The sequence below is a fragment of the Apostichopus japonicus genome, chromosome 14, assembly GCF_037975245.1.
Source record: "Apostichopus japonicus isolate 1M-3 chromosome 14, ASM3797524v1, whole genome shotgun sequence".
NCBI classification, from domain to species: Eukaryota; Metazoa; Echinodermata; class Holothuroidea; order Aspidochirotida; family Stichopodidae; genus Apostichopus; species Apostichopus japonicus.
In genome coordinates this window covers 4,574,040-4,595,197 of record NC_092574.1, presented here as the reverse complement: position 1 = coordinate 4,595,197, position 21,158 = coordinate 4,574,040, and the positions used below count along the sequence as shown (strand labels likewise).

Here is a 21,158-nt window from a genome sequence, read left to right as displayed (position 1 = left end):
CCATTAAGATTGTGAGCAAATAGTATGAACTTAAGACTGTACTCAATGAATCGCGCATGAATCGATCAGAGATGCAGGGGATATTCTTGTACCCCATGCCGCAAAATGAAGTGAGTAATTATAGTAGTTTTAAAATGTAATAACGTATATACACGAGTGTAGAAGGAAGTCCAACGATATCATATTAGTTATTAGTTAAGAAAAACAGAATTCCGCTTGTGACATATCAAGGATGTTAAACCAGGTAACTAAGGGGGTTTGCAATGTTTGAAAGTTATCTGACGTCATCGTAGTACCATTAGCCCCTCCCCCCCCGGCACACACATTTGCATAATACAATTAAGCAGTAGGCCCAAGGCTCCTGAAAACGATGCCAGTATAAGATTACGTCAAACACTATATTTTAAGCAAATATCATTTAATATACCATCTCTAGAAAAAATAAAACAGACAAAGAGAAAAGGGGAGCGGAGAAGAAACATGAAATAAATAGAGAAAGCCATTGAATCATTAATTTGATGTCATTGTTAGACTTGCTCTAATCTCTATGACTTCTATTAATGCTGATAGTTGGGTTTATTTCTTCTATAACAGCAATACCGGGTATACTGTCACCCACTTGAGGTGCAGCTCGAATATTCGAATATTCGACTATTCGAGAGCGGATACCTTGATTTGGAATACGATTACGGTTATCCAGCATGGATGGTTGATTTGTTTTCGCTTGTAGCAGTCACAACCCTGTATAATAAATAATCCAATGAACTCATTCGTATAGGATGTGTGTATCTATATTATAATGTGGCGTTGTACCCCACGCTGGGACATCGCTTCAAGGTTTTCACCCTTTAAACACTAGAACTTGAAGAGAGCAAATATCTTGGAAAGGTTATTCCCGGGGCTAGTCCTCGGCGTAACATTGTCGAGAAACCCAGTGCCATAGCATTGACAGCGCACACGCGGAAACACCAGTCACTTGTAACCGCAAAACATCGCTCGGGGAGGCGATATCCTTACTTCAAATTCCTAGGACATCGTTTTGAAAATATCGACTTCTTGCCACCTAGGGGAAGAATAAGAAGAAGAAGTAGAAGTAGAAAATATTAGTCTATATCTACAGAACCCTCGACGGACTCACTCTTGAAAGGGAGGAAGCTCTTGGACTGCTAATCGTTTCATGGAATGAGCAAACCCACAAATTTCCGTTATTTTAGCCGGGACTATCCTCCCCTGCAAACGAATCAGTTAGAGAATATATATAAAGCTCAGTCCTCGGTGTTTCCTAAAATCATTACCGGCTTTTGAAACAGTCTAGCAAGATGCAATTTTCACATTTTACCAACAGCGTGACCGTTTGGCTGCTCCTTCTGTTTTCAGGGTGGCAGGTCGCATCGACAGCGCCTGCACCCGGGACCAATCAGAACCCCCTCGTAGAACAAGAAAGGAACCAAGAACTACCAAACAGCCGAAGGGAGGAGTTACTTAAAATGAAAGTAAGTGAAACATTTTAAACTGAATTCTAAGTTTAATTAAAAGTAAATTAGATATGCATCAGACATATACAAGTGACACAACGTTGAAAAACAGTGTAGTTTGTAAAGTTTGTATCCTTCCTAAACAGCAAATTATATAGTGTTCTTCGTGGACCGTCTTTTTAAATAAATCATCTGAAATATGAATCACAGTTATAGGTATAATTAAAGCAAACTTGAGTTATTAGAATGTAAGTCAAGTTTTTTTCAGTTTTAAACTTTTTACGTTTTGACCATGATTGACGGAAAGCGCCGAGGGTGACTTTGTGTGTTTGGCCCTGCAGCCATTTAGCAAAACATTGTATTATTCATGTCACTTCGAATCATGTTTCAACGAATTACATCAAAGTCATGTATACAGACACATCTGTTTTATGAAGATATACTCTCTCCAAAGGTCATTTTAATATATACATATAGAAGCAGCTGCTCCTAGAATGGTAACTTATTAAATCATCACGCGACATTCGGAAAGATGATACAGGCTATTCTTAAAGGGGTTGGGAAACTACTTTTGCTCACTTGGTCATGAGGTAAACATGAAGTAATTTTAAGTATTACGCTATATAATAATGATTTGTATATTATTGGGACTGTGTGGGTGGGGTGGGGAGGAGCAGTGGAGATGGGAGGGGGGCGCAAGTCGGAAATACATTAATTACCGAACACTTTGGTCATGCCTCGCCCCGCTGACGGTCATCGTCACCTTAAAGACAGCTACAACAGTCCAACAACTTACTGCAGAACCTAATCGTTTAGAAATTGATGTTTTAGAACGTGAATTAATTGTACTATATTTAACTTGCGATCAAGTTTTCTGTTTTATCATTCTAAGTTCGAAAACACTCTAGAGAACCTCAATGTCACCACGTCACTTCTCAACAAAGTATACAGAAAAGTACATTTGCAGAGGTAATCATGAAAATTACTAACACTTCCGGGTATGTCGTCGAATTTGGCAGTTTTGTCATCTTTTCCCTGATAAAACATTTATCATTCTGTTTACTCCAAGAGGCTCCTCGCTGTTTGATGTGTTTGCTCTATTGTTCTGAGCAAACACGATTGCGGTTACAGGAGATCGTTAACACCCCCCCCCCCCCACAAAGTGCCAAACATGATCTTGGCCAAGTTCTAAAATAGCTTTATGGTGGTTATTGAGAGGTGCTCATTACTTCCAAGTATCTCGCATATATATATATATATATATATATATATATATATATATATATATATATATATATATATATATATATATATATATATATATATATATATATATATATATATATATATATGTGTGTGTGTGTGTGTGCTCGGGTGTGCCTTCTTGGTTGTTTTGGTATTTCGGGTCAAAAAGTGAACTATTTACTCGAAAACAAGATTTTATATCCCTTATATTACGTTACGTGCACCCATCTTTCGTTTCATTTCGTTTCTGTGATCTGGTTTATCACTTCACGTAAAAACACAACAGATACAACATAACATAAATTGTAATTACAGAAATTATATTGACATGAGGTGAAAGGAAGTGCACAGAAACCCTGCAGGTACTTGATGATGTGCACTCCCGTATACAATACACAAAAACAACGAGAAAACATGAACTACGAAGACTAGCAGAAAAGAGACAGCTAGGTTTAATCCACAAAGTAGAAAATGGAAATGCATCTTACTTCGAAAATCACTTTCCTTTCAGTATATGGGCCATGGGGGATTTGATAGGGATAGGGAGGGTGGGGAAAATATTGATATGGGTGTATGAGAGGTCAGTACCTCTCTAGCCTAGTCACATACGTTAGCACAAGAGTTCACCATTGGCCATTACGTGGGAGGATGTGTTACTCATGCCTCCTGATCATTGGGAGGTGGTGCCTCCCTCATTGGGATGTTACTTATGCCTGCCTTCATAAGGTTAAGGTTGCCACTTTCAATAGAGAAAGCAATCCATGAACTTGTGACGAGTACAGCGGACGAGTGGTGGAAGTGCATGCAGAGGTCAGCAAGCGTACGGTACGGTATATAGTAAAAGCAATGGGCTGATAATATATAAGCGTAATATTAATATTACAAATATTACAAAGATGATTAAACAGGGTAGGTGGATAAGTACAACACAGCGCTACAACTAAATGGTGAGTTCATCAACATGTTCGGGATCAAAATTATGACAGACTACGTACTTCCTGGGATTAGCAGAATAGGTCTTGCCTTACTACTTTATTTTTACATGTTAGCATAGTGCACTAAACGATTTGGTCAAAGTGCATCTATGACGTCACGTTTGGTTATTCCATGGCGTACGGTACGTTTTGATACACTACTACGTCCTCTACGTGAGGGCTTATATAGCAAATGAACATGAGATGGGGATTCTCTTGGATGTCAAATGTTTTGTATGAGAAGTAGTATGAGCAAGAACATTACATCTGAACTATAATATGTAATGTTTCATGGTCCGATTAGGAAGCTGCCACCGGTAACAGGTCCGATAAGGGTAAGAGTATACACACATCACGGGTCACACTACAAAGTTGAATAAGTCACATGACACACCCCTTAATTGTAGCTTTGAGGCGACGGTGTCGGTAACGAAGGACTCCTATACAAGTGGTTCACCAAGTGATCAAACAAATTGTAAAAATCCAGTTTATCCAGACGACAGGATATGACGAAGTTAAAGGGCCTCTGAGTGGGTGTTTTATAGGGATCTGTCGAATCGATTTGTGGGATACAGAGGTGACACTGTAATGATTACATATGTACAGGGAAAGAGCATTATATACAACAACCCATCTCAAGGTATAGGAATTCATGTATAATCTGAAATATTATTACAGTACAAGAGACCACCAATAAGCGTCCATTTTAGTTGTACGGGGTTACCCTATGCACACGTACGTAAGTGAGGGTCCATTCTAGTTCTACGGGGTTACCCTATGCACAAGTACGTCAGTGAGGGTCCATTCTAGTTCTACGGGGTTACCGTATGCACACGTACGTCAGTGAGGGTCCATTCTAGTTCTACGGGGTTACCGTATGCACACGTACGTCAGTGAGGGTCCATTCTAGTTCTACGGGGTTACCGTATGCACACGTACGTCAGTGAGGGTCCATTCTAGTTCTACGGGGTTACCGTATGCACACGTACGTCAGTGAGGGTCCATTCTAGTTCTACGGGGTTACCGTATGCACACGTACGTCAGTGAGGGTCCATTCTAATTCTACGGGGTTACCGTATGCACACGTACGTCAGTGAGGGTCCATTCTAGTTCTACGGGGTAACCGTATGCACACGTACGTCAGTGAGGGTCCATTCTAGAAATACGGGGTTACCGTATGCACACGTACGTCAGTGAGGGTCCATTCTAGTTCTACGGGGTTACAGTATGCACACGTACGTCAGTGAGGGTCCATTCTAGTTCTACGGGGTTACCGTATGCACACGTACGTCAGTGAGGATCGCACACATCCTTCTCCAACAACAGGAGAGCAGCAATCTTCTTCTTGAATTCATTGCATGACTGTGTCTGTGCGATAGTGTCTGTACGAATGTGTCTGCTTGACTGTGTCTGTATGACTGTATCTGTATGACTGTATATCTGTGCTAATGTATCTGTACGACTGTGTCCTTACGACTGTGTCTGTATGACTGTGTCTGTTTGACTGTGTCTTTGTGACTGTGTCTGTGTGACTGTGTCTGTACGACTTTATCTGTATGTGTCTGTGTGACTGTGTCTGTACCACTGTGTCTTTGTGACTGTGTCTGTGTGACTGTGTCTGTACGACTTTATCTGTATGTGTCTGTGTGACTGTGTCTGTACCACTGTGTCTGTACGACTGTGTCTACATCGTCATAGTTTTCGTCAGTGTGTCTGCATTAAGTTGTCTATATGACTGTGTCTGCATGACTGTGTCTATATGAGTTTGACATTATCGTGGCCGAAAGTTGGATATATACAAATATACTGATTTCACAAAGCTTTAGCAGGTTTCGTCAGGGCTGGACAGCGGTAGCCTACTGGCAGCAGCGGCACCTGAAGGCTAAAATATCCACCTGTCATATCAGATAGGCAATCTGTGGGATCAATTTTGACCAATGCAGTGCGACAGACGTGTGTCAACAAATATCAATTTTTATGAAGTTCAACTACTACAGTTCTTACGAGTTAATGGGTTCTCTGTTGGGTGGGCATCGTTCAAATGCCACTACAAATTAAGGTTCTCGTGAAGTCAATGACACGATATTCTGGGTAATTCATGCCTTTAATCCACACACCCGGCAGACAATTGCAGCACTTCCCTTATAATGATAGGATATAGGACCTACATCTTTTACAGTTAGTTTAGCGGCAGTATTACAAGTTTCGAAGAGAGGGGTGATGGTGGGTGGGGGAGTGGGGGTGGGTCTGGGCTCGACAACAGAAGTTTAACCAGATATTTATCACCTGAACGTAATTGTGGAATAGTTAGTTCCGAGGAAAGATCGATTTGCTCACTATTTTATGTTTTCCGGTATCAGGTTGGCGTGCGGCAAGACTCAATGTTTATCACAGGACAGTTTCCCATTGGCGGTGAATCTGCAATGAGTCACACAATAGAATATTGGAATAAGATCAACTGTGACCATCAGTATTAGATATTACGCACAGGAAAGATCATGGGCGATGATAGACCATTGACATTGAAATCACTGAGCAAAATCAAAGGAGTATAGCCTATTAGCTTCACTCTCGCGTATCTTTCATCGTCATAGTCCATACACTATTTCATACACTATATGTATATATGTGTATGCGTGTTGTTCTCAAAGTACGTGAGATCGTAATGAAGCAATTCCAATAAGTTAACTACGGTAACTCATCTGTTGCTTGCTCGTTAGTTCAAACACGTTAAGCCTCATTTCATGAATTAATATGCGCATGTTCTCTACTTGACGTCACGTATGTTCTTATTTACATTATAATGCACACTTAAGATATCACAAGTATTGCTTGCACGGTTTCTACAATACGGTACTTGCCTGAATGTATGTCATTCTATCAAATACATATACGCCTATACCTTACATCTTCACCTAAAGTTTTACTTTATAGAGCCGACCAGCGCTTAATTGTTATAGTCGTTATGTGTATGCCTACGTACACTTGTGTTTATAGACTAATATACGGTTTCCACGCATTTATGTTGTTATTGTGAAACTTAAACGGAAGTTGTCGCAGTGACGTCACTGGTCATCCGGCGTACAGTTTAAACGGTTTGTCTTCACTCTCGTGCTAATCAAGTAACATATCGAACGTAGCTGGTTTTAGCATCCAAGTCTGTTCAACAGCATGAAAACTTTCATGTTCGTTTTAGTGTATTGCGGGATGTGTTTGAAGGAACGCTATAAAGTAGGCCTATACTCGTAAGAAACTTTGCAACCGGAAATGATTGGACACTTTGGCCGTCAACCACGGTTGGATTACTTCCGATTAGATTAGTGATCAAACCACAAATGGCTTACACATGATTCATTATCCCCTCTTTAAATAAACTTATGACTTTTCAACTTCGAAGCATAATTTAAACACATACAAACAAGCTCTCGTTTGTGATGTTGTAATGTTTTCATGATATTATCACGTCGAACAAATGGTTGCTGTATTCATAAACACAAGCAAATGTTCGATACGTGTTGATTATGTCAAACCCTTTATACCGTGCTATATGTTACGAAGTGTGTTTCCATAACATTAATGCATATATACCATTGACATGTAGTATATTGGGCAGATAATCGACAAAGGCCATATCTTTCTTGTAATATAGTAAATCATTTGATCACTGAAATGCCATTACACCCCTTGTTGGATGACTGCTAGCATGACTGATACAACGTGCCGCCCTGTGGAACCTCCATGTGTAATGTGTAGTACAAGTGGAAGCCGTCCAGCCGCACGTATATATGTCATCGAACACGGTGTTTGATGCAACAATCAAAATACTAATCCCATAGTACCCGTGGAAGCTGTACAGCTATGTATATAGAGCTGTTCATGATACAGGATTAAATCATATTACAATTACATAGTGTAGCCTAAGGGAAAGTCTTACAGCTGCAAGTAGATATGTTTATGCATGATAGGGTTTGATCAAACGTAATCACAATATAAACCTCATTTGTACACGTGGAAGCCGTGCAGCTGCACGTAGAGATCTGCTTCATCGATGAAAGGTTTGATAAAGCATACTCTCAATACAGATGCAATAGTAGTAAGTGGAAGCCAGGGCGCAGCAGCTGTAGTACACATATAAGTTATACACGCAAGCTGTACGTATAGAGGCGAGTATTCTTAAAATACACCACACGCCTTATATAAAATAGTACTTCGGGGAAGATTCCATGGTTATCTCACAAAATGTTAAGACATTGCCAAGCTGGAAACGGCTGTTCTTTCAGTCTACCTGTCAGAGGATACCGCTACGATATTACCAACATAAGACTTGGCGTGATGTACTATAAACTGAACTTCCTCAGGCAGACTGCAAATCTACGAGTCACTGAATAACAACCAACCAATCCTATCTATACAAGGAAATGTTTTAAGGCGTCCAATATTTGTAATGAGATTTATTTGACAGGTTAAAGATGCATGTCACGAATAAGCGAAATGTCAAAGGTCGGACTGAAATCGCGGAAACTTTACCAGAATCATGTCTGCTGATTTACTGACCTTGTACATATGCTCAAAGGCTCAAACTTGAGATGGCTCGATTAAGCAATTGCAGTTCTCAGTAAGGCGAAATGCGCTATATAAACCAGCTGGGAGAAGCACAACTTATATGTAACTTCCTTTTAACATATATGTTATATTTGATAGGTCTTGTCCAGTACATTTGGCGGTTATACGCTGATCTTATTTAATGCTGTAGTTTGCATGGGGTTCAACTTGGTATCCTTCTGGTAAAGTCATGCAATGTTTACACCTTCTTCATCCGCCGCACAGAACCTTTCGTGTCGCATAACGTGTAACTCAATGTTATAATTTGTATTGGAAAACCTTTGATGTCCATGTCTGATTTCATCGTCCAGGTTCCACTGGACTTCCACTGGACACCTTAGTAAACAGGACCGGACTAACAACTCGACCAGATGGGTCCGGGCCCAGTCCCTCCCCGATTTAAGAGACCCTTAAAGTAGAAGGGAGACAAGGAAATAGGGGGTGGGAATTGCCCAATTAAACACTTTTACGGATCATCTTTGAATAAACAATGTTATTGCTCTTTATATTACCTTGTTAATTACAAATGACATGAATCGGAAGCTGTAATTTCCTTACGACACATCCACTGCTCATATACACACATATTAACTGCGAATCTCGATTATAATTTAACACGTCTGTCTTGGGTGCCTCCGTCAGTTCGGTCCCAGATAGCACGTCTATATTTGCTTTAAACATATGTAGGCTATAGGACCACCAAAACGGTACTAAGACAATACAGTCTTAGGTCTACAAGACATAGAGTTCATCACATCGGAAGTTATTTAATGGGTACCTGGGAGTTATAGAACAGTACCTGGATAACCGGTTCCTTATATAAAACCAGGGACCTAAGTAATCTAATAACACATACATACACATTCACCACACACTGTATCAAATTTTCATCTGACGTCACAAAGGTATAACAGAAATGATGTGGAATTATTATGTTTCGTATAATCACTTACCCTGCAGGGAGATCTCGTTTTTTTGATTGATCAAATCGGAAATTAAACAATGGCTAGGAACATGACGTTAGCGCTCCATGTAATCACCTTTTACTTCCTCCAAAAGAGGTTGGTTACCCTGACAACCGCTTCCAGGGGACACATGAAGTCTCGTAGAGTACGTTGCCGAAGTTCATGATCTTGTATCTCGTTTTCATTAGTGGCATACATGCTGACAGGGGCAGTGAGTGTGACTGTAACATAGCTTTGCAATGCTCATTTCCCATTTAGCACATAAAAATATGCTAGCGACCAAAACGGTCAGTTAGACAAGTTATATAAATTCGCTTCCGCTTAATTAACTGATCGCGCGAACTAGGAAGTTTGGCTTCTTCAGTTTTGCAGTATAAACAAAAACAGGAAAAGGGATGACCAAACAGGAAAAATAGGATTATCAATAGATTGACAGTGGAGGTTGAAAGAGAATTAAAAAGTGAATCGATTAGAATTAAGTGATCCGACAATCGTATGTAGACAGGTATGTGAATGGTTTAGCTAAACCCATGATTTAAGAATTCTATAAGCTTCGTTTTACAACATTGCCACTTTTACATTCATTAGTTTAGTTTTACGATAATGTGTGTTAATCAATGACAACTATATTTCCACATGAATCTCCAAGTACAAACTTATTTGCATAGTCAGACGGTAAAAAAAAAATACCAAAGTTATATAATTTACGGAACTAATAAATCATCGTGGGTAGGATATAGTTTCAAGAAATGCAACGACGACGCCGGTTGGTCGAAGGGCTTCTCTTATCTGATGTGCTATTGGTCATAGACGTGAAGACGAGCGATCACAGACACTCAGAACAAGGTCCGAGTTGATCATCTGGTGACGGGACTCGGTGGAGTAAAAGCTGCATCATCAAATTAAATCACGTTTCTAAAAGGAAATAGAGGGATTTTTTTCTCTCGGTAGTCTAGAAATGGCACGTTTCGCTATGATCGGCAAACGAGATAACTGCACCAATATCACACCCAGGAAGATTTGGAAGAAGCATATTTGCTGTTTCAATCCGCTAAACAGAAAATATTTCCTTTTTTTTTCTTGTAGCATCTACGTCCAGAAACGTCCAGACTTTTGGAAGAGCAGGGTGGGCGGGCGAGATTAGACTAGTGATATTTAGAAATGGCTAAGCACTAACCTATATTGCTCATTGATGGGTTGTTGGTAGGAAAATGGAGGGGAACCCTTTAATGAGACTGAGCATCGACTCTCTTAAACCAGATGATTAGTCGAAAGATAAGAGGAAACTCAGCAAGCTAACGAGGTTGTTCTCCGCAGTCTGAATGTTGTGGGTGTAGGCAGCGACGTAGCCAGGAATTTGAAAGGGGGGGGGGGGCACTTTTTGCGATTGATATGGATTTTCAAAGTTGTAGGCACGACTATCTGAGCGGAGCGCCACCATCGGTTGGCGCGGAGCGTACAAGAAAATTTTGGTTTTACAAACCCCCCAGATGGCCGGAAACGGCCCTTCCCGATTGTTCATTCTGGTTCCGTGGCCTCTTGCTAACTTGAGACACCTCATTCAGTATCACTTTTAAACCCAAAAAACAAATGAGTTACAATAGTACGTAATTCAATACCACATAATGTATTTAAAATTAGCAAGGTACATGTACAGAGTAGTCTCTGACTTTTCAACTTCTGATACTTGTAAATACAAAGATAGGCCAGAAATGTATATATTTGATACAACTATAGCCAGTAATTGTCCTTGATACAACTGTAGCTAGTAAATGTTTAAGTTAGCCTTATAAGACAAGGTGAGAGCTATCCGACGATTGCCATCTGATGCAAATTTCTCAACTGTTTTCTCAACTGAAATATTATCTGCGTTAACGGGTTCTTAACTAGATGTTAAAAAACTGACAAGATCGGATTCTAGACTTTTTCGTCGGGTAGAGTGTTGAATGAAACGGCACGCAATAGAAATGACAGCCTAGATGACAGAAGAATAGGTCACCTAATTTAGCCATATTCTTGCTACGTTCATTTCAATAGTTTTTCCTGTCTATATAGACTCTTAAACTCGTCCAGCAAGCTTATCGAATTGAATTATGGGTGTTTTTAAAAAAAGATAACTTGGCCCAAAAAAGTGTAGGCCCGGGCCTACAGTGCTACATACTGGCTATGCCCCTGATCATATGATATGATATTATCAGCAGATTTTTTTTCCTGTTTGAATTCTTTCACATGTTCTTTTACATATATATCAGAAGACAAACACAGTGCTCTATTTCAATTTTCCAGTAATATGATTCTTGTTTGTTGTCCAATGTCTGGACTTTAATACATTTGACGAACTTAACTGATGGACAATATAAACTTATATATTTTGTAATATAGCCAGATATGCAGTGGCCTAAAAACAAATATCGTTATCGCAGTGTATTAGCAGTGTAATAATTATTTATAGGAAGTGCGTATCACATACGATTGCTAGCTTAGCCTCATAACATGCTGTTCGTGCAACAACTTAAGACGAATCATAGAAAGGATGAGAACGAACGTTGTCGACGTTGTTGTGCATACGGTTCGTGACATTCCATAGAGTGCGGTTAGGTAGGCAATATGTATCTAATTACGCAGTGGCCAACTGTAGGCTTCTAATAGGCTATAGGCTAAATTTAGCTTATTGCATCTGCCAAACTAAGTAAGTAGTTGAATCAGTAGGCGTGAATGTTACTACGATTATGATTGAGTTAACGGAGATGACGAGTATTCAAGATCAAAAGAGCACTGACAAAATACCATGCTAAAAATCGACAGTTTATTAAAAAAAAATATCGACACTGAAAGGGGGGGGGGCGGTCGCTCTCCCTGCTCCCCCCTGGCTACGTCCCTGGGTGTAGGTCCTATAACCCGCGCGTCAGTAAATAGTTTAATTTTAACCTATTACAACAATAGATAGCCCCATGGTGGGAGTGCGAGACATTTCATTTACGAGTGTCAACACAAGCCGTCGGGGTAACAAGTATTGATTTTCAGTTTGACAAATCTGGGCATTTAGCTGAGAAATTTGAGTAGAATTTTTTTGTTTATATTTCAAATATAAAGTGTTCATACAAATGCACAGCCATATAGTGTGGAGCACCAGTCTCTCAAGTTTAGCCGCTCTTGGTAAATTTGGTGGCGTACTTCAGATTGCTTGAGGGTATAGCGTAGTCTAGGACATCATGCCCCAGATAGCCCATCCCGGTAAATGCAGGGTCAGTCTTAATATTTCAACCAATCTCATATAACCTTCCAAGGTCACTGTTACCATTCCAAACTGTCAATATCCCTCTCAGGCCCAATCGGGGTTCATTTAACCCATCTTCGTTTTAGCTTCAACTTGATTATGTCATGATCCACTAATTATGTTGACTTTTTTCGACTTGCTCAAGGCGTTTTCTCAGTCGTTTTCATGTACTGCTTGTTATTTTTGGGTTGGCGATACTGCTAGTGGCTGAATAATTGACAGTTCATATTATTGATGTGGACTTAATCCCCGGGAAAACACTTTACTTACCAGGCCTTCAAATGTAGCAATGTCTCTTCAAATAGAGCGTCATAAGAGTCATTTAGTTGCTATAGTAATTTAGAAAGGTTCGAGGTTCAGCATGGGGGTGTGAGTTGGCGTGTGGGGAGCAGAGTTGTCAACAAGTCCCTAGCTGCAAGTCTCAAGTCAAGTCTCAAGTCTTTTACCAGCAAGTCTCAAGTCAAGTCTCAAGTCACCTTGAAAATTTTGAGCGAGTCTCAAGTCAAGTCTCAAGTCTTTGGAGGTCGAGTCTCGAGTCAAGTCTCAAGTCCCTATGAGCAAGTCCCAAGTCAAGTCTCAAGTCTTTGAAGTTTGAATACAATGATGCAGGCTACGAATAATGTAACAGTGTTCCAGGAATTATGTGGTATAAATTAAACAGCCGAATAGCAAACCGGGGCACACGCCACGGAACAAATTACCTCAAAATTTGCTAGCCACTGTTTTATTGAAAAAGGCCAACTTTCAGCCAAACAGCAGCCCTGGATGGAATATTTAACCAAGCCAGTGGTAGTTATGGTAACGCCTGTAGTCGTCGTTGGGCGCTCGTAATTCGAGCGTATACGCAGGGCCATCTTAACGCATGGGCCCACTGGGCCCTGGCCCAGGGCCCCGCGATGTCAGGGGCCCCGCAATCACAGTAACCCCGTGTCTTAATCTGGGAGGAAAACTTATTGAATAGGCCATTATGCCTGATTGAATTCGATACTTGACAACTTGTGACGAGAGTTGGTGAAACACTTGAGAGTTTGACATTAAATATTCAGAACTGAGTTGGCAACCCTGGAATATACAATGGCCCGAAGGCTTACACAGAGAAACTGTTACTCCGTAACTATAAGAAAGAGGAAATTGACTCAGCCACGAAAGGCATAAAATTTGAAAACCGTGGGCAATACCTCACTACCAAACCTAAACGAAAGTAACCACCACTTGTGTTCAAGCTCACCTTTACACCCCATATCAAAACCACGCATTTGAAAAAAAAACACTTTAGAAACATTGGCACTTAATCTCGCAACACGCAACAATTATCCAAACTGTTTCCAAAAGAACTGATTCTAGCCTACAATAGGGCCCAAAATCTCAAAGATTTACTTGTTAACTCAAGGTTTCGTACTAACGAAGAATCAGCTGACTCTCAAGGTTCACACGAAGCTCTTTTAGATGCTCTTATAGCTGCACCATGAGTCCATAAAAACTTGTGCACAGAAAATAGATGCATTTTGAGAATGAGACGCCCAGGCCGAATATAAAATATTCAAAGGCTACTACTGATGAAGCTCCTCCTATGAAGTTTGAAAGCAGAAACCGGTCTAGTTGGTCATAAGAACCCAGTGGCGTAGGAAGGTACTTTTGAGTGGGGGGGGGGGCTGAAGACTGATGGCCGGCCTGGGGGAGGGGTCTAAGGGGAGGGGGGTCCCCCTCCCCCTTTGGATTTTTTTGCATTTCCAGATAGCCTCAGATGCAATTTGGTGCAATATAGCACACTTCAACACCCACTCCATTTTGTAAACTTAATTTTGTATTTTCACCAGGCCTTAGATGCAATTTGGTGCTCCAAATGAGATTTTTTTTTCTCATTTGGAAATGAAAAAGGGGTTTTCTGACTTGCGAAGCGGGGGGGGGCGGAATGATACTTCCGCCCCTCCACATTTTTCACTGGGGGGCTGGCGCCCCCAGCCCCCGGTTCCTACGCCCTTGTAAGAACCTACGCTAGTCTCTCCTACTATTAACAGTACACTCAATTCACCTAATAGGTGCAATTATGTTTCACCATGAGGAGCATGCTATAAGTTCATGTTCCTCGGGCCCTCCCTTAAAAATACTTCATGTTCTTGGCGACTATCGTTGCGTTAGATAGTGTAAAACCGCCTACACCTCCCTCTCAGTTGAAAGACTCAACACAAGGGTGTTACAAATGGTAAGTCCAGTATTGTTAGGGAAGGGATGGAGGGCAACTGGAAGATTTCTCTTCTATAATGTATTTCATTTTTTAGATATATCACGTATGTTATTCAGCTAAAGTTTTATGCTTTATGCGCGACATAGGGAGGGGTGGTAAATGCAGGCATGTCTATGCTTGAGCGATTGTCAAGGATGTCAATTTTTCACGTAACTTTTTTCGAACTCACTTGATTGATGGGCCCCGCTCCATTGCCGGGCCCAGGGCCCGGTGATCACTTAAGACGGCCCTGCGTACACGAAACCATAATTATTTATTATAGATATCAACTTATGAAGTTATTTAATGATTAGAAAATTGTGAAATACAAACAAGTCTCTAGTAGAAAAACCGAGTCTTTTGAAGGCAAGTCTCAAGTCAAGTCCCAAGTCTTTGCTAACTTTTTGGGCAAGTCTCAAGTCAAGTCCCAAGTCTCTGACAGCCGAGTCTCGAGTCGAGTCTCAAGTCCTAAAATTTGCGACTCGAGTCGGACTCGAGTCCGAGTCCCTGACTCGAGTCCCCAACTCTGGTGGGGAGGGACCCATTGAAAGACGCAGAAATAATAATGAATAAATAGATCATAATTATAATAATGATGTGCAAATGTAGGTATAAAAAAATGTCTGTATGTATAGTTTAACTTATATTATTGCGTATGTCGCTTCACCTTAGTGCAGGGTTTTCCTAACTTCATCCTCACACGAACCCCCCGTGGATGTCAGAGTTGTCCACGAACCCCCTACTTTTCGAGACACGATCTGAGTCATTATTATACTATACTACGCATAACAGTGCTTCGTAAAAGATCAAGTATCACATGCATGGTATGGTACTACTATGGGAACATATGCGTATGGAACGCGAAAAGAGTTTGTCGATAGCTAGGTACGACATTTGTTACATTACTAAATTATATGATATATCAGATTTTAGTTCAACAAAAAGTATAGTTTTGACTTTCAGAAACGTCTCACGAACCCCCTGGGAGGGACTCAAGCACCCCCTGGGGGCCTTAGGAAGCACAGATCGAACCCCGTTCTTTACTTTTTCTAATTTCTTTTACGAAAGTCAAATGAGATATGGGTTCGAGTAAGCCTTATAAAGCACTTTATACAACTAAAACAGCGCAACTTTTTTTCATGACTTCTGGCATTTCTCTGACGTGCAAAGTCACGTGGTCTCTCCTTTAGCACCAATGTGATAATGTGTAATCTCCCACCTGAGCATTTTTCCTCCGGCAAATTGTCAAAATATCTTTCAAACCCATTAAATAAATTGCTTTTGAAGGGGTTGTCTATTAGCAGATTTGATAATTGTCAGACTATCCGTTTTCAAACTGTTTTGCAGATCTTTAAGCTTGGTACGTATTATTTACTAGTGTCATCATTTGTCAAAGCATGGAGCTATAAACAGTAGCTCCATGGTCAAAGTAATTACTTAATTGGAGAATAATGATGTAGCTTGGCCAAACAATAATGTCGTTCGCATGCAAGTCCCAAGATAAAACTGTCATCGGGCCTTACACCTGCAGTGGCTGGTTTGCAGTTTCAGCCATGTTACGAATGCTGTATTTGTCAGCTTATTGCCTGTCGCTATACTACATGAGCTCGTGATTACAGCATTCCGTTTAATGACAATAATCACTTTCGTCAGATTTTTGTATTCCATGTAGACTATACTGCTCTATAAAGATATGTGATGAAGGTCCTCACGCGTCCCTAAAACTTCGAAGTCGATTTTTTATTTCGCCACACAATAAATTTTACAGCTGTTCGCGATAAAGCCGCATGAAATTATGTTAACTGCCCGGCTACATTAAATTAATGTACGGCCCCTGTTTGGAGACGGCTGTCGAAACAATAATATGTACGAAAACCTCATTAATAACTCTTAAGCCACCCTGTCGTATAGTGGTATCATCCTCTGCAACTTAAACTTTGGCCATTCAATATTTTGTTGACATCCCAACTCGCTGTTCTTCCTTATTGTTATGTTTAAATACCGCGGGTGTATGGCAAGCCATTTTATTTTTTATTCAGTATTTAATGATATCAACAATTATTTAATGATATCAACAATTATTTAATGATATCATGAATTATTTCATGATATTTGAAATTGTTTTAATGATATGTACGTCATATTTGATGATATCATTAATTGGTGCTAGGAAATTATTGATATCATTATTTTATTTGATGATATCATAATTAAACTTTCTGATATCAAGAATTGAATTTGTGATATCTTAAAACAGATGAACTATTATAGATATCAATAATTCAATTGAAGATATCATAAATTCAATTTCAGATATCTGTATTTAAATTAATGATATCAAAAAGTATGACGTACATATCACGAATTCGGCCATATTTAATGATATCATAAATTCCAATTATTGATATCATCAAATATGGCGTACATATCACGAATTCGGCCATATTTATTGATATCATTATTTCGAATTTTTGATATCATAAATTCCAATTAATGATATCATCAAATATGACGTACATATCACGAATTCGGCCATATTTAATGATATCATTAATTCCAATTTTTGATATCATAAATTCCAATTAATGATATCATCAAATATGACGTACATATCACGAATTCGGCCATATTTAATGATATCATCAATTACGCCCTCAGTGTGAGCGCCTGGGATTATGTCGCGGGAAGTACAGTGCAGTGCGGTTAGTGCATTATATTCAGTCTAGAACTGGTTGAGCTTCAATCCCCGCCATATTAAGAGCAGTTTTACGTATTGAGCCTACCGTATAACTAATGTAACGTATACTGCACTGCACTACACCCATACCAACTACCACCAGCTTAGTTCCATAAGGCCTGTGTACGGATGAGTTACTGAGACTACGCCGTATAACCAGACATATCGCAGCCATATTTAATGATATCATTAAATATGGCCGAATTCTTGATATGTACGTCATAATTGTTGATATCATTAATTCGAATTAGTGATATGTACATATCATTAATTCGAATTAGTGATATCAGTAAATATGACGTCATATTTGATGATATCACTAATTCGAATTAATGATATGTACATATCACTAATTCGAATTAATGATATGTACATATCACTAATTCGAATTAGTGATATCAGTAAATATGACGTCATATTTCATGATATCAGTAATTCGAATTAGTGATATGTACATATCACTAATTCGAATTAGTGATATCAGTAAATATGACGTCATATTTCATGATATCAGTAATTCGAATTAGTGATATGTACATATCACTAATTCGAATTAGTGATATCAGTAAATATGACGTCATATTTGTTGATATCATTAAATCGAATAAGTGATATGTACATATCACCAATTCGAATTAGTGATATGTACATATCACAAATACATTTAAAGATATCTTTAAATCATTTCTTGATATCACTAATTCATTTAATGATATCATTAAATGAATTATTGATATCAAGAAATGAACTGAATTAATGATATCATTAATTGATTTAATGATATCAACAATCCGAATTCTTGATATCAACAATTGATTTAATGATATCATCAAATAATTAAAGATATCATTAAATATTGAATAAATAGTAAAACGGCTTGCCATACGGGTGTGTCAAAAGTGTTCATAACTGTTGGTAGAAAATTACATTTGTCATAAGCTGTTAAACCCTTAGACGCGAACCCGGCCACAAACCTTGACAAGTCTGCGACACCGTCGTGTTTACCTGGCAGGATGACCTATTTACGAACGGCTAGCAAGTCAGTTACCTTCATTAAAGCTGATCATGATGGAATAGTCCCTTGGTGAGATCAAAATGGAACAGTCCATGTAACAATGTGTGACAGGGGGGGTACGGACCTTCAACTCATTCAGTCTTTATAGTTGTGGAAAGGAAATCTCTTACATTACGAACGCTGGTTTCAATATTCAGATTGGCAGGAAACATTACCAGACCACAGAAGGATCGTCATTCAATAGCACAAACCTCTCCAGTGCTCATGACGTCTACCTCTTCTAGAATGTAGTCCTGCGTCACAAGCTTAGGTACATTGAACTGGAAGGCACACAACAATTTAGCACTCTGAGGTACGGTACGTCATGCATTAAACACCTACCCAAATCCCCTGTCCCATTAGCAAAAGGCACACGTTGAATTAAGCCCCTCCCCCAAATCCTCAGTCCCACCCTCACAAAGGCACACTGAACAACTGAACCCCTCCCCCAAACCCTGTCCCACCCTCACAAATGCACACGTTGCATTAAGCCCCTCCCCACATCCTCAGCCCCACTCTCAAAAATACACACGTTGCATTAAACCCCTCCCCACATCCTCAGTCCCACCCTCACAAATGCACACGTTGCATTAACCCCCCCCCCCCCAACATCTTTTCCCACCCTCACAAATACACACGTTGCATTAACCCCCCACATCCTGTCCCACCCTCACAAATGCACACGTTGCATTAACCCCCCCCCCCACATCCTGTCCCACCCTTACAAATGCACACGTTGCGATGTGCATACCTCGAGATTACACCTATGCAACTTTATGATTGCAAAGTGGAAATGTTCTTGAAAAGCTATTCGGCAGAACGAGCATAGGGCCGGGTGTGCGGCCTTCAACAGGGCCGGGTGTGTGGCCCTCAACATTGGCAATTACAACTTACTGTTACGGTTTTGTCAATGAGTGACATGCACACACACACTCACACAGACGTATTGAATGTTTCATACATCTATCATGCCATAGTTGTGTAAATTTCTATTAATAACTAATTGATAGACGAAGTTATATGGAAACTAAATGTACCAAAAAGAAATATTCCTGTAGATATAAGAGCCACTAAACCAGCCGATTCACATTTTAGTATACAGTACAATTTTACTGTAATATTAATAAAAATTAACGATATAATTGTTATCATAATATATCATTGTACCATGTAATACTATGCAACAGCATATTTTCACCGAGCCAGTTTTCAACAAGCAACAAAAGCGGTGGGTTGGGGGGGGGGGGGTGAGGGTAGTCATCGGGACCGTATGATTGCCAGGTTACCGACAAACTCCGACATAATGCCCAAACTATGCTTGCTTTTATATAACGTTAACGCCCTCGTCTCGCACAATGAAGTTATGAAGGTGAATAGCTCAGTGTATCTCTGAGGCTTATTAGATCCAGTATCTGCTGGGGGAAATTAAATTGATATCGGTGGTTGCGAATTAACGCGGATATATGTAACCACATAAGGTCTATAAGACGTAACAGTCTTGATACTGATTCAAAGTGGATGTTGTGTATTTTTTCGGAGAACGTTGCCTGTTATTGAGCAAGCTTAAAGTGACACTGCAAAGTGAACAGGGGAAAGTATACTGCCACTAAAATCTTGTAGTATTGTAAATCTTGGGTATTCGTGTTGTATTCATATTTTCACAGATTGTACTCTGTGTGTGAGGGGGGAGGGGGAAAGGGATTGTTGGGAGTATCGTAACTTTTGGAAGTTATTGTTACCCTTAATTCCGCCCCTACCCCCCCCCCTAGTAAATACAAACTAGGAAAGATTTTTGAGTCGTAATAGGTGCGTCAAAGAAGTGGATGAATAATTACTTGTTGTAATCGTCTTCGACAACCAATCGCGGGTCTTGCACGATGTATATAATTATTAAACAAAAACAGCTGCCCAATTCACAAGATATAATTTCTGCGGTACAGGAAATCGAATGTTACAATGCTTTGTTTCTCTTATCATCTAAAATGAAACCTTAGGTAGGTTGAGGGTTCATGAAGCGCCGGACGGTGACGTCACATGGTGGCATATATTGATACATCTGAACTGTATTGTGTACTTAAATTAAGAGACATATTTCAAACAATGGATAAAAGGCGTTCATGCAACATGACACGTGATAATGTACCACGTGCCTGGATTTCTGATGTCTGTTCCTTCCGTTACACCTCCCGAGAGATTCCCGGGTTGTTTCCGTTCAGTTTACGGAAGGTTACCACAGCAGCCTGTACGCCGCTTGTTTACCATTTGCACTCTTTCTTAATCAAATAAAAAACAGGAACCTCCGAGGGTCCTTCTCGTCGCCCTTGACCCCAAGCTTGGGGTAACATTCCAACTTATGGAGAGCCTGGCATTTAATATTTTACTCCATTAATTCATTTAGGGTCTACCGTGCGTGTTGTGATGTGTCCCTATAATACGCAGTTCAACCACATCGTCTAACAATCAGATGTCAAATTGTAATGAAAGTGCATCACATCGACGTCAGAGTTCATAGCGACCCAAACGAAACATTTTAAACGTGTCTTTAAATCAAAACAATACCTAAATACTTGGAAAGAATAAATGGCAGAAACAACAACGCTATTTT

General features: G+C 39.8%; 2 protein-coding genes across 7 annotated transcripts in view; one reads left to right on the top strand and one right to left on the bottom strand.

Moving 5' to 3' along the window:
- Positions 1-510: 510 nt before the first annotated feature.
- Positions 511-21,158, bottom strand: part of LOC139979431 (bifunctional epoxide hydrolase 2-like) — a 64,233-nt gene continuing 43,585 nt past the window's right edge. For 4 of the 6 annotated variants that reach the window (XR_011797161.1, XR_011797160.1, XM_071990210.1 and 1 more), the window contains one exon: positions 511-1,063. The gene's annotated coding sequence lies outside the window, so the exon portion shown is untranslated. The other 2 variants (XR_011797159.1, XM_071990211.1) reach the window with 2 other exon arrangements.
- The window catches only part of LOC139979433 (collagenase 3-like), a 32,241-nt gene continuing 12,143 nt past the window's right edge, over positions 1,061-21,158 (top strand). The window contains exon 1 of the mRNA XM_071990212.1: positions 1,061-1,493. Coding sequence (XP_071846313.1) covers positions 1,320-1,493 — 174 coding nt within the window. The 5' untranslated portion in view covers positions 1,061-1,319. The remainder of the gene's footprint in view (positions 1,494-21,158) is intronic.